The sequence below is a fragment of the Microtus pennsylvanicus genome, chromosome 9, assembly GCF_037038515.1.
Source record: "Microtus pennsylvanicus isolate mMicPen1 chromosome 9, mMicPen1.hap1, whole genome shotgun sequence".
NCBI lineage: Eukaryota > Metazoa > Chordata > Mammalia > Rodentia > Cricetidae > Microtus > Microtus pennsylvanicus.
The window spans coordinates 73,812,396-73,825,542 of record NC_134587.1 but is presented as its reverse complement, the minus strand read 5'-3'; the positions used below and the strand labels follow the sequence as shown (position 1 = coordinate 73,825,542).

At 39.9% G+C, this 13,147-nt stretch overlaps 1 protein-coding gene across 13 annotated transcripts in view; it reads left to right on the top strand.

The window, feature by feature from the left end:
- The window catches only part of LOC142857719 (pro-neuregulin-1, membrane-bound isoform), a 195,813-nt gene that overhangs the window by 170,425 nt on the left and 12,241 nt on the right, over nt 1-13,147 (top strand). For 9 of the 13 annotated variants that reach the window (XM_075986491.1, XM_075986489.1, XM_075986488.1 and 6 more), the window contains 3 exons: nt 8,494-8,596; nt 10,090-10,216; nt 12,540-12,670. In XM_075986491.1, coding sequence (XP_075842606.1) covers nt 8,494-8,596; nt 10,090-10,216; nt 12,540-12,670 — 361 coding nt within the window. Of the gene's footprint in view, nt 1-4,038; nt 4,063-8,493; nt 8,597-10,089; nt 10,217-12,539; nt 12,671-13,147 lie in introns of all 13 variants that reach the window. The other 4 variants (XM_075986490.1, XM_075986487.1, XM_075986484.1 and 1 more) reach the window with 1 other exon arrangement.

Sequence of the window (13,147 nt, the reverse complement as noted above, 5' to 3'; positions counted from 1 at the left end):
GAATTATCTTGTCCAGAGTTCATTTTCTAATGTCTGTCTCTAAAGTTCTCAGTTTGTATCTTCCCCGGTAGATAGCCAGACAGGGGAGTGAGTTTTGTTACTCCATGTTCAAGTAACAGTGGATGCTGATGGAGAATCTCGAAGATATTCCCACAGAGGTCACTTGAAAAGGTGATTGTTTACAGACACGCTATCTTAGAGAACATGACATGATCTTTAAAGAGAAGAATCCTTCCTCAAACAAGGGTTACAGCTTGCCAAACCATATTCTCAGTTGAAGAACAACATTGCAACGAGAATACAATTCTTCAACATGTTTAACACGTAATTTATATTATTAAGATTATTGATTGATCCACAAATGCTGATTTAAATTAAGAAAGAAAGGGGTACAATTTACAGCAGCCATTTGTCTTGAAATATAACATAGAATACTTCTTAAGAAAGTATCATCCACTTTAGCCTTAAATCTGACTTATTACAGTTTAGTTCCTAGTTAAGCCCTACTTGTGATACTGTGATCCCTAGCATGTGGTGGCAAGTGTGTAGGGAACCCACACACAATGTGTAGACTTTGAGGAGGAAAGAGAAAATACATTCAGAGCTCCAGTACCTGGAGGTAGCATTGGGCAAGCGTGTCCTGGAGAAGCTGGCAAGCCATAGGAACTAAATATAGAACGGCTCACACTATAGATGATTTTGAAGTGGACATTTAGAACTTGAGGCACATTCTCAAAATGAGTAGACTTCTCAGCCTTAAAAGTACTTTTGAGCCATTGGTTATTAGCATATACATTATTTCATTGATTTCTAAATGTTTTAAAGAGGCTGTTAAGATAATGTATAATCAAACATGTATAACATGTATCTTGCTAACAGTAGAATAAAGAGCACTCCACAGATGACAAAATTGTCATAAATTTCAAATGAGTGTGAAATTTGCTGTGTGTGTGTGTGTGTGTGTGTGTGTGTGTGTGTGTGTGCACGCTCTTCTGCACATGAAAACTGGGGAATAGGGCAAAAGTCTATTACATTTCAAAGGGCTCAGTAACAATGCAGATTGTGAAAAACAGCATCTACACTTGTAAAGGTAAGTCTGAAATTAGAGTCAAGACACCAAATTCATCCCATTTAGAAGAGGCATTAGAATATTTTAGGAAAACTCCAGAGATACAGAAAATCAAGACTGCATGTCTTTGAGATTACTTGCATAAACAAGTCCAAAGATGTTAAAAATAGCATCCTGAATGCGTGAAATCTGAACAGAAACCATAATTGCAATGGCTGTACAATTTTGATGAAAGAAAGTTATTTTACTGTTCTTCTCTCTGAAGCAGTTGAAAATTTAAATTAACCTCCAGGTTAATCAGTTTTCGTCAAGTAATTATAAAAGCCTAACACAAAGGATTAGCGAGTCAATATTTAATAGTTTCGGGAGACTTTAGATTTAAGTTAATTTTTTATATTGCCATGGTCCTGGCAGGAAGTCACATGTAGAAAAGGAAACTCAATTGTTTACAGTAACCTTCATGTTTGTGAATTATTAATTGAATTTGAAGAATGTAGTGGCTCGCCAGAAGTTCAGTGGAACCATGTGGCGCACAATGAGCTAGCACCAGCATTAGATTAAATAGAGCAGATAGAAAGAATTTCTTTGCCTAATGGAAAGTTTGTGCATTCCGCTTCTTTTGTTGGCTGTAAAGTGAAAGAGATATAAAGATAAATGAGAGCATCGTTGTTCTGGGTCTAGAATGACTGATGCATGCATCCTCTGCTTGTTTCCTTGTTAGAGCTCGCAGCCAAAAGAGATTCCCATTTTAAGTACCAATTTCCCCTTGAATTATTTAAAATTGGAGCTGCCTGATATGAATGACTTCCCTTGAAATGAAATTATAGTTAGGCTCACAGGCTTACCTATAAAACTGTAAATGCAGTCATATGTATGCACGGACATGCTACTAATTTTATTGAAGACTTAACCAAGCTTTCTATGCAACTAATACAAATCATTAGAAGAGTTCACATAGGAATGGAGTAGTTCTTTGGAAAGGATTTTTTTATAGATATGTCTTGATTTTAACCCTTAAGTTATGAGTGACTTATAGGAGGAAAAAGAAAGAGACACAGAAGCTTCTAGGAAGGAAATTGGATCATAGCCTCGTGAAAGGAATGAGGAAGGAAGTTTATTATCAATTTCCTTAGAAACCAATTTCTTTTCACATTGATGTTTCAAAGTTTATATGAAAAAGCAAATGGGAAAAATGTCAGTCTGACGAATTTCACAGAGGCAAGAGAAATTCATTTGTATTTGAATAGATTATTTCATTATGAATTACTTGTACAATGGAATTAACCCTAAGGCTTCTGGTTCTTAATTTAGGAAAAATTCAGACTACGTGTGGGTGTACACCAGACACACATCAGAAGTCACTGTAGATCATGCCTCCCATTTCCAAGATATATTTTTGACATAGGGATCATCATTTCTTGAAGTGGCTGCAAAAATCTTCATCCATTTTCTTTTTCTGATAGATCCTAGGAGTAGTCAGTGTTTCCCTGCATAAAATTACTCAGAGTAACCATGAATATACTGCACTGTTGGTCCCATGATGCATCTCTAGACGTGTTTTTTTCCCAGAATCCTGAGCCCTCTACTCTTGCAGACCATAGTTCGTTCCATAGGCTCACCAGTGAGCATGCCTTACCATGAATTTGTTCAGTAAGCAATAAGCCTGACCAAAGTTACTAAGCAGGTGAGTGGGAGAGACAGGATCGGAACCAAAATCGACCCTTCCACTTGTCTTGTGTCTTTAAGGGCTGCTCTCTCCGTGTCCCGACTGATGGTTTTGTAAAAGCCACATCCCTGCAGCTTATACTGCAAGAGAGCTGCTTCATTATATTAGTGGAGTGCCCCCAATTTCTCCCTAATTCACTGAGAGACGGGACTACAGACGCCTGCTTCTGATCCCTGCCTCCCACTCACCTTTCACCCAATCACATGGTGCTCACCGAGAGAGAAGGCCTACATGCTTGATGAAACTTGACTGTCAACTTTGGTTGCAAGAAGTCAAAATATCCTTCCTGGAGATTTTTTTTCTCTTTGCCTCATCTTCCTCCCATCGTTGCCCATTTTTGTCTGCTCAGGCTTTGACAGAGTTGTGGAAATGCTGGGCATCGGCTCACACTTCCCTGGGTGGTGCTGTGCTTCTCTTGGCACCTGTGCCCACCGGAGCTCAGCATTGTGGAGTGCTGACCTAATTACCTCTAAGAGTTTGAAAAAAACAGTAAAGACCCCAGAAACTGAATCTCTATATAACACACCTAGGGGGAAAAAAATCTTTTTCTTTTCAACTTGAAAATGGCAAGGTTTCAAGTTGCCCAATCCTACAGAGAAATTATAAGAAAATCTGAAAACAGTCACCAATAACCTGGCTTCCCTTGGTCATGTTTCTGGGTAGAAGCTTTTGTTGCTTTCCTAGAATGAAATGGCTGGTGTATGTAGTGAAGGAACTGGAAAGTTAGGTGTCAGAGGTACAACTTTAAAAAGTAATACTAAAGTATTGCTACCCACCAGCAAGGAAAAGCAAATCCAGTGTGATACAAATTTCAAACCAAATTACTGTCATCTTGACACGTACTCCTGTCTCAGCCACTGGATGCATTTAGTTCAACAAAACAAAACCAAAAAACTCCTTAGAACATCTTCTACAAACAAATCAACTTATTGCAAATGCTTTTGCTGGTTATAAAATACGTCTGTTCTCGAATGACGAGTCATGCATGGTTTCAGCTCCTAACCTCCCTCGGTAGAAGCTTTGGAAGGTTACTAAAGACCCTGTGCTCTCCCCGCTCGCCGGTGGGGTCGCGCGTGCCTGAGCATGCTTCCGTAACACTCACCGCCTGCCCTGTTCAGTGTGCACGCCCAGAGCTGTCGTAGTCATGTTTAATTTGTTTTGGAGTGCGGTGTATTGCTCTTTTCTGAAACTTTTCTCCTTTCTTTTTTCTTTTTTTTTTTTTGTCAACTTTCTGCATTGGCAGAGCATCTTGGGATTGAATTTATGGGTATGGACCAATCATCATTCCTTTTAGCCTGCAGAATGTAGAGCTTCTGAGCTGAACTCTGTTGCCCTTCCTCTTCTTGCTTTTCAGTTCCTAACTAATTTCCTTTTTCTTTAGAAGGGATCATACAGCTATAACACTGGTTTCTCTGCTTTCCATCTACGATTAGTTTATGAAAATGTTATTGGGCTGCAGCAGGATTTAAATTTCCTAGCCTCCCTTTACTTAGATTAGAGGTCTCTCCTGCTGCACCTTATCGTAGACCCCACATTGTGTGACCCATTGATTGGACCATGCTGGTACTTAAAAGCTGGGGTAAGTTGGAGTGGTGCATAGGCTACAGGAGAAATCAAACCAAAGGTCAGAGGGGAAAAAAATTAAGTACATCCACGTAAAAGATAGCCCGATGGGGGTTTACATATAACATAAAATTCTTCTATTCAATATCATAGAATTTAATGTCTTACACTGAGGTAGTATTGTATGCACTGAAGCACTCAGATTTCTTGGAGATACTCAAGGATGACTCTAGTCAACTTCATTTGCTTATATAGAAAATAAAGGATGTTCTTTTAGGTGGACATTCCAGGGCTGATAGAATTAAATTGGAAACACTAAGATTATGATTACTGAGAGGAGTCATCACGTAGAAAAGCTTACCTGTAAATATCAGAACAACAAAGCTCCCAAAGGCAGATGAAATGTAGGCATAGTCCATAAGACCCATCATCCAAAAAAAAAAAAAATGGGCAAAGGGTCCAGTCTCTTTGTGAGAGCAGTCTGAAAGAACCCAACTGGGTCTTGGGTCGAAAGCATCATAAGACAAGCAAATTGTGCACTCTTTTTGCAGCTCACCCTTGGTGCAGCAAGAGAATCCCAAGGCTGTAATCTCCTTTTGGCTGAGAACATCATCTACTCAGAAACATCACTGGTGATGCATGAAGCAGTAGCCAGTCCTGGCAGGGACAGGGAGAGGAGCTTAATTGTCACTCCTTCGAGAAAATAAAAAGAAGATAGCTAGTCATCTTGTAGGTTGAAAAAAAAAAGGCCAAATTTAAATGAATGGGCTTCTTGGCTTTAAAAAGAAAAACAAAAACCTCCTAAGTTTTGGAATCACAAAGAGGATCTACACATCACTCTTGAGGTTTCTGCCTTCCTCAAAGGAAGACTCCCTGTGCCAGAAATCTCATAGCACTATGGGAAACCAATGGCCAAACCCTCAGAATTACCTTTTTCTACTATTTCTATTTCTAGATAGTGGAGTCAGATAGTTATGCTGGGTAAGTGTTCCCTCAGCTGTTTTCCTGGTTCAAAAGGGCAGCATGCTGCCATCCGCACCTCTCAAAGGCTTTGTAGAGGGGAGACCAGTCGTTATATCCTGAAACAACACCTGACCTTCAGGGTCATTGCAAAACAAGAGAGCAAGAGCAAGTGAGTCTGTTTTTTCTCCTGGATGCAGCAGAATGAAAATGTCTCTCTGTGAGTCACTGCAGTCCAGTCCATACAGCCAAACCAGAGAGACTTGGAGCACATCCACTCATGGAGACAGACCAGACCTTTGGACTGATTTTTAGTACTAGCTCTGATTTGCTCTTGCCCTGTGGATAATGTCAAGCAAAAAATTAAAATTAAAAAAAAATACATGAGAAGAGCAATAGGCTAAGGGAGCATGCTGTTTGTCAAAGACTAGTTTTTTTTTTCTTTTAACATTCATATTGTGGAGATAATCTGATGTGACAAAAATCATGAAAAAAAATCAAAAAGTTTAGGTGAGAAATTTTTCTTGTAGTCGGTACTAATGTGTGCACAGGACTTAATCCTGTTTGTGTTCCCTGCCTTTAGTTAACTCCCTTTAGCCCCATTGTCCTTCACTGAACACTTTAGCCCCTGACATAATTGTTTTACTGACGAGCCATAAGAATAAGCCAAAGGCCAGATGCTAGTCGGTCACATACACAACTCAGTCTGTTCTTTCCTAGTCAACAACTGAAAGAGAACTTGTTGTAGGGATCCCTGAGAGTTTTGGGGGGCAACCCATGATACCCCCAATGCTCATTTTAGTCCTTCTGTATGTTCCCATATTTTTGAAGTTTGCAGAAACCATTTTCCTAGCTGTTTCAAAGTATAGGGAGTCATTGAAAAGCAGCAACCAAAGGCTTGGTTTTTACCCTTCCTTCTCCCCTCACCCATCTGTGAAACCAAACCCAGGATCTCCCATATTCCAGGCAAGTGTCCTACCTCTGTACCCTTGCCAAAGATCACCAGCTTAAAAAAAAAAAGTACCTTAGACAAAACACGGGATGTAGGGCTTGCCATTTCTTGATGCCAACATGTGCTCCATTTCCTAACAAGCTTATGCTGTGTGAAGGAAGAGCAATGGAGTGAGATTATGCTTCTTAGACAGACACTCTAAAAACTGTGGATGCCAGGGAGGGAGGCTACAGAGAACACCTCATAAAAGCCAATCCCCTGCGTTTGTCTGGGGGTAACAGATAGGGGGAGTTAACACATAAGCCCTCCCGTCATGTCATTGTTAGACCCCTGCAGTGCACACACCAACACTTTAGCGTCACGACACCACCTGTATGTCTCCTGCATACTTTGGCACCGCAATGCACCAACTGCTTCGCTTTTTAATCATGGCTTCCATGTCACGGCCAGCCCAGTTTAGGAGTTATGCTGTATGGGACTCCCCTTCCCACTCTGTACCCACCTTTTCCTCCCCCTCCCCCCAAGCATCTCCTCTGTCTGGTTTTCATTTCTTTATTTATTTTTTCTCCCTTAATATCAGGCATGCTGTGCCAGGGACTCCAGATGGCTCCCTAACTTTTAACCTTGTTTTTCCCTTATACTGGACGTTCTTGCTCTCTGTCATTCTTTCAGTCTGTCTGTCCTCTTGATTTGTTTTTCCTCTCCACCTCCAACCCTTTCTGTTTGTTTTTGTATAATCTCTTCAGTATTGTCGTCTTTTACTCACTCACTTCAGTTCTCCTCTTAATAATCAGAACTCTATTAATTTGATTTGACAATGTTCTTGACCTGTTAACTGGGACTTGATTATCATGGACTCGGCTTGTAGGAAACGTTTTCTTTTATGATAAGATCCACTAATTGGATAGAAATTTAAATTCACTTATTCATTTTTAAAGAAAACTTCCTGTGGCCTGCCCTTTCTCGATGCAGAGAAAGGTATAGCTTCTGAGACTGAAAAAAAAAGCCTATGATGGAAATAATTTTTGTGCCTTTCTTGTTGATACCCAGATAAGACCATTCTATTTGTGCCATGTTCTCCAGTTCTGGCCCAGCTTATTAATTTTAATGGCGGACAAGCCATTTATAATGCGTGCTGGGTGAATGTGTCAAGATCTTCCAATAAAAATAATTAGATTATTGGAAACTTGGCTTTTAAGCAGCCAGTATCTCCAGTAAGTCTACAAATTTTGTTAACACCCTGACTCACCTTTGTACAAAACCAAGTCATCCTCCAAAGGCCCTGATTTTCACCTAGAAAAGTTTCAACAAATTACAGACTGACTGCATCTGGAGTAGAATGGTACCTTGAGTTCAGATCTCTTGAGAGCACCACCGTTTCCTTAGAATTGTCTGATGTGGGGATGTGTTAATGATGGACTTCTGAATCCAAATTGGGTTTCTAACTTCAGCTAAGAAATTTATAACCATTTTCCTCCAGAGAGCAAACCTTTCTGTGGCCCAAGAGTGCCCTACCCATCAGGTTGGGTTTTATCTGGCCTGAGTCCTGATCCCCCATGGTGTACTGTTTCTTCTGCTTCATTTACTCTACATCATGGGACTGTTGCCTTAACTTACTAACTACAAGCCAAGTTCATGTTTGCAAATACCTTGGAATTAAATTTTGTTTACTGTAGAAATGTCTCTCTGTAAAGACCACTGGATGTGAAATGATGACCTAAAACATGAGGGAAGTGGAAAGAGAATTGGCATGGAGGGTGGTCAATAGAGGAAGGAAAAATGGACCATCTCCCTGATGCCCGTCTTAGCTCTCTTTATCAATATTGATTCCTGTTGTCTTTGCAAGAGATGTTTTGTAAGATATTTAATAAAAATAATAACATCGATAAAGGTTTAATAAATTCTTTTGTAATTAATGTCTATGATTTTCCAGTTTAATACCATATATATATATATATATATATATATAATTATAGCTTGAAATTAGACAAATCATAAAATATAACATTTTTACTTTCAATGGCCCTAGCTAGCTTAGTAATTATGCTCAGAGTACAGCATAGAATACGTTCTCCCTTAGAAATGTATGTAAACCTAAAGAATTGTCAATGTTCATTGTCTGGGGGACATAGGTAATGTCACTAAGCATGCCAGCTGTTCAGTTGTCGTAAATCCTGGCGATGGTAAATGACCTTGGTGACATGTGCTCTCACCCCTTTCCAGAAGCGGAGGAACTCTACCAGAAGAGAGTGTTGACAATCACCGGCATCTGTATCGCCCTGCTGGTGGTCGGCATCATGTGTGTGGTGGCCTACTGCAAAACCAAGTAAACCTTCCTTTCGGCTCATCCACTCCCCCTTGGTGTAGAAGTAGGTTAGGCAGGCAGGGGCTCTGCAGTCCCAGGGCCCATGCTCAAGGCTTGGGGAGCAAAGGAGCACAGGGACTTAACACCTTTATGCTCCCCGAGCATGCACCTTTGCCTGTTTGTGTGCAACTAAGCAAATTTCTCAGTGGTCAGGGCTTTGTGAATGGAAAGAGGCTTAGAGGAACAGGCTTATGGGTCAGAGATCCACACAGGCAAAACCTACTGAGAGCATAAATGCCGAAGATTGAGGATAAGTCCAATGCGATTCATAAGGATAAGTCCAGAAACTTAAGAAATAAAGGAAGCATTTCATAGTATTCAAGATACAGGTGTTTGGGAGGTTTTCATTGTTGGTTTCTTTGGGGGGGGGCGGTGTTGAGAGTTAAAATGAGTATGTTTTAATTCTATGATTTTCTGACATAAATGCTCTATAAATGGGCCGTGTATATAGAAGTTTTTGTGGAAGGATAGGCAAGCCAAATTTGCTTGGAAAGAAAGTTAAAGAGAAAACATTAACGATAATGTAGTCACTATGCCTGGCCTTCTACAGGTGTCCCTGTTAGCACGCATTGGCCTAGCAGGGAGATCCCTGAACTTTTCTTTCCACTGAGGATTTTTTCAAGTCCAAATGTAATACTCAGTTGAGTGTGGCTTCTGTTTTGCCTGATGACATAATATTTTCTGGCCCAAACTCGTCATAGTAATGTCTTGTTCCGAATGTTTTGTTACAGAACAGAAGTCATGTGCATTTTTTGCCACAGAAGCTATAGCATGAATTGTGTTTACACAGTATCCTATGGTTAGAATGCTGTGAGAACTGTCTGATAAATATAAGCTCGCATGGAATTGGCATCATAGGTATTATTAGACTCAAATTTGAATGTTTACCACCTCTTCTACAAGAAGCATTGCAAGTGCTTTTAAAGTCTTGTTCCAATTGTACCAAAATATAATACCAAAATACACCCAGAATTCCACTTACATGAGGGTGATGTGCGCGCACAAACTCGCTGTGTAAAATGTGCAAATAAAAAAGAAGGCTAAGTTAATTTTCTTAATAAAACATTTATAAATGAAACCAGTCTTATCAATTCCATAGTTCAAAATACATGAGACCAATATATAATGTAGATAAAGATGCACCAAGAACATTGAGAATTTAGCCAAATATCAACATTTCTGTTTTTCTCCTTTTTTATCCTCCCTCAGTACAATAGCTATGTATAACATTTTTATGAGAAGTCCATCTCACTATTAAAACCAGCTCTCTAAAGATGTGCGATATTGCTCATTCTGAGATAGAGTGATGTATACTTTTCTTCCCCCCTTATCACCACCAACTGACTGCCTCAACCTGCTCATTAGTGTTAGTAGACTAAAGATTTGGCTGTAGCAAAACAAACAGAAATACAATGTAATAGGAACAAACGTGCTCCTTTTTTTTTCATATCCAGGAAACAGCGGCAAAAGCTTCATGATCGGCTTAGGCAGAGCCTTCGGTCTGAACGGAACAACATGGTGAACATAGCCAATGGGCCTCACCATCCGAACCCACCACCAGAGAACGTGCAGCTGGTGAATGTATGTTGACTGAGCACTGGGGAAGCCAAGCATTCATTTGCCATTCAGGCACACTGAAGTTGGTTTTTGTAATCTTAGGCCATTAGCTGCTGTCACTTATCACAATGACTTCCAGAAACCCGCAGTTTTGCCAGGAAAAAAAATAATGAAAGCTATTTGAAAATGGATTTAGTTATTATATTAGCACATTTTCCCCTTATACAGTGTCATTAAGATTTCGGGGTAATACTTGGTGTGTTCTGCAAAGAGGCCATAGAAAGAAGGAAAAACAAAATAAATAATAAATAATAAAACTGGAGTCATAGGGAATATTTAATTTTAATCATTTAGAAATGAAGGCTACTCTATTATACCACTGGTTTATAGCAAACCAAGCAAAGGACTTTGAAGTATTTCTATGAGATGCCTTTCATGGTACATGTGATTTTCTGATTCCGATTTCCAAAGGAAGATTGGGGTATGAAAAGGGGGGAAATTTCTTAAGTATTCTTTAAGGAGCAAAGCTAGGAGAAGGTAGAACTTACTTATTCCCTGGCTCCACCTGTGTGATGTCATGCCCTCCAGGTGAAATACATCCTTAATCATTTGGGTATTTTGTTTTCATTGTGCCATGTACTTAGTTCTAAATGTGACTAGATTCTAGGTTGATCCTTGAGACCATTTGCATATCCCCATTGAGGTCTTCCACATTAAGAGATCTGGACCAGAGTTCTTGCCAGATGTCCTGAATTCTGAAGCATTGTTATTCATGTTCCAACCCCCATTCCTCCCCCTGGAATGTGTACTCCCCCATTCTCCCCCTGGAATGTGTAGTCTCCATTCTCCCCCTGGAAGGTGTAGTCCCCCATTCCTTCCCTGGAATCTGTAGTCCCCCATTCCTCCCTTGGAATGAGTGGTTTTCTTAATAGACAAAGCTTGAAATTTGTAATATCGCTTTCTGCCCTATAAGAGAAGGTATATCTTAGGTGGAGAAGATGGGTCATAGACTTAAGTCTGGAGCTGGGGGTTACTACAAGCTGGTGGTTACTTCCCCCAAGTCTCATAACACAGAGTTTGGGGAAAATATTGGAACCAAGGGCCAATAGGAAACTTTTGTTTCCCTCCCAATGATGGGGTTCATTAGAATGCTCTTCAAGGTCAAAAAATGCACTCACTAACAGTAAAACTGTAATATTTAATATATATAATGTAATATATATAATTTGACATAGATTGATATATAACATAATATATAACAGCTAAAGGACCGTGACTGTTTGGATTGCAATTATAGCACAAATAACCCCATTTCAACCTTATTTCTTCATTATAGCAGGGCTAAAAATAATACCAAGTTTACTAAAATAATCTGCCTGAAACACTTAACCCAGCACACTTAGTGAGTACTTAGTAATTGCTAGATAGTGTTTTCATTAGATCCACTAGGCGGAAGGTGCCTCCAGAAGGCACTACATAGTAGCAGCTCATGGTGCAGTCTTCATGATAAGCAGTTGTCCCTAGGACAATTGTCCTCAGGAAGTTCCAGAAGGAAAAGTGTTTCTATAAACAGAAAGAGCCAGCCTGTGAAATCCCCCACGTGAATATCAGGTTCTTCAGACTACACAATCTCAGCAGACTTTTAAGTACCCCTTTTATTAAATATCTCTTTTTGGTCCTTGTGGTTTACCTGATTTCACTCAGAGTTTTAGAAATACAAAGAGCCCTTACAACAACTTACAAGAAACTTTTCCAGCATTGCATGTCACTATTAGCCAGCAGTAACAGCTACTGCGCTCTGCTGATGAAAATAAAAGAGATTCACCAGAGATATAGCACTGGGCATGCAATTTGTTCAGACCTTAAAAATATTGTAAGTCTCTCAAATATCGCTCAGCAAGTTAACATCTTCAGTGATATCAGTAGGGCTAGCATAGGCCTATGAAATTCAAAGAGGAAGATCTAAGATATTAAAATTCACATCTCTTTCTAGTGGCATGAATTGAAATAAGCCAGACTATATTACATTTTTGTTTCCCTCATATATCAGTCTTCTTGACTTGGAGAAATGTGGACAAAAATAATACTTGAGCGAATATTTGTGATATTTCTGTTATCAGTTGGAAATGAGAGAAATGAAGTTGAGATTTCTTGTGCAAACAATTGGAAAGGAATTTATTGACCCCATGTATCTAACTTCAAAGCCAGAGAGGCCAGAAAAGGATTTGCCATCTGGCTGGCTGAGATCTATGTGACGTATACACATGAGAACCGACTTGTACCTGGATTGGTGTATTTGTGTTTACACTTGCATTAATTTTCAAGTTGTGTCTCTTTGTTTTTCTAGCAATACGTGTCTAAAAACGTCATCTCCAGTGAGCATATTGTTGAGAGAGAAGCCGAGACCTCCTTTTCCACCAGCCATTACACTTCCACAGCTCATCACTCCACGACTGTCACCCAGACTCCAAGTCACAGGTATGAGGGGGCAAAAAAAAAATCTCAGAGGGAAGAAATTTTCCTAAGAATGGTTTCTTTTGTTTCTTACCCTTTATTTTCAATTCCTAAGAAAAGGCAAAAGAGACAGAAGCAGGGAAATGTACTGAGTTTGAGCATTCATAGATTTGGGGCCTAAACTGCTCTTACCAAGTTAAGTCTAGGCCTAATATTTCCATTAAAACAATAAAGGAGCTTAGTAATTATTACCTTGCAGGCTTGCTGCTCCTCAGTCTAGAAATTGCCATGTCTTGTACTCTGCTATTGCTGCCCAGTATGGGGAAAAAATTGTCTAGATTCTGTGCGATACTTAGAGGTTTGTTCTAAAGGTTAGACTGCCCCGGCAGTGCCCCTGGAAATGCCTACATAGCTGACAGCTCAGTTCCCTGATGCTCCTGTGGTCTTGTGCTGGCGGCACCCACTCCATGGGGCACAGCACCAGGATTCCAGCTGTTAATC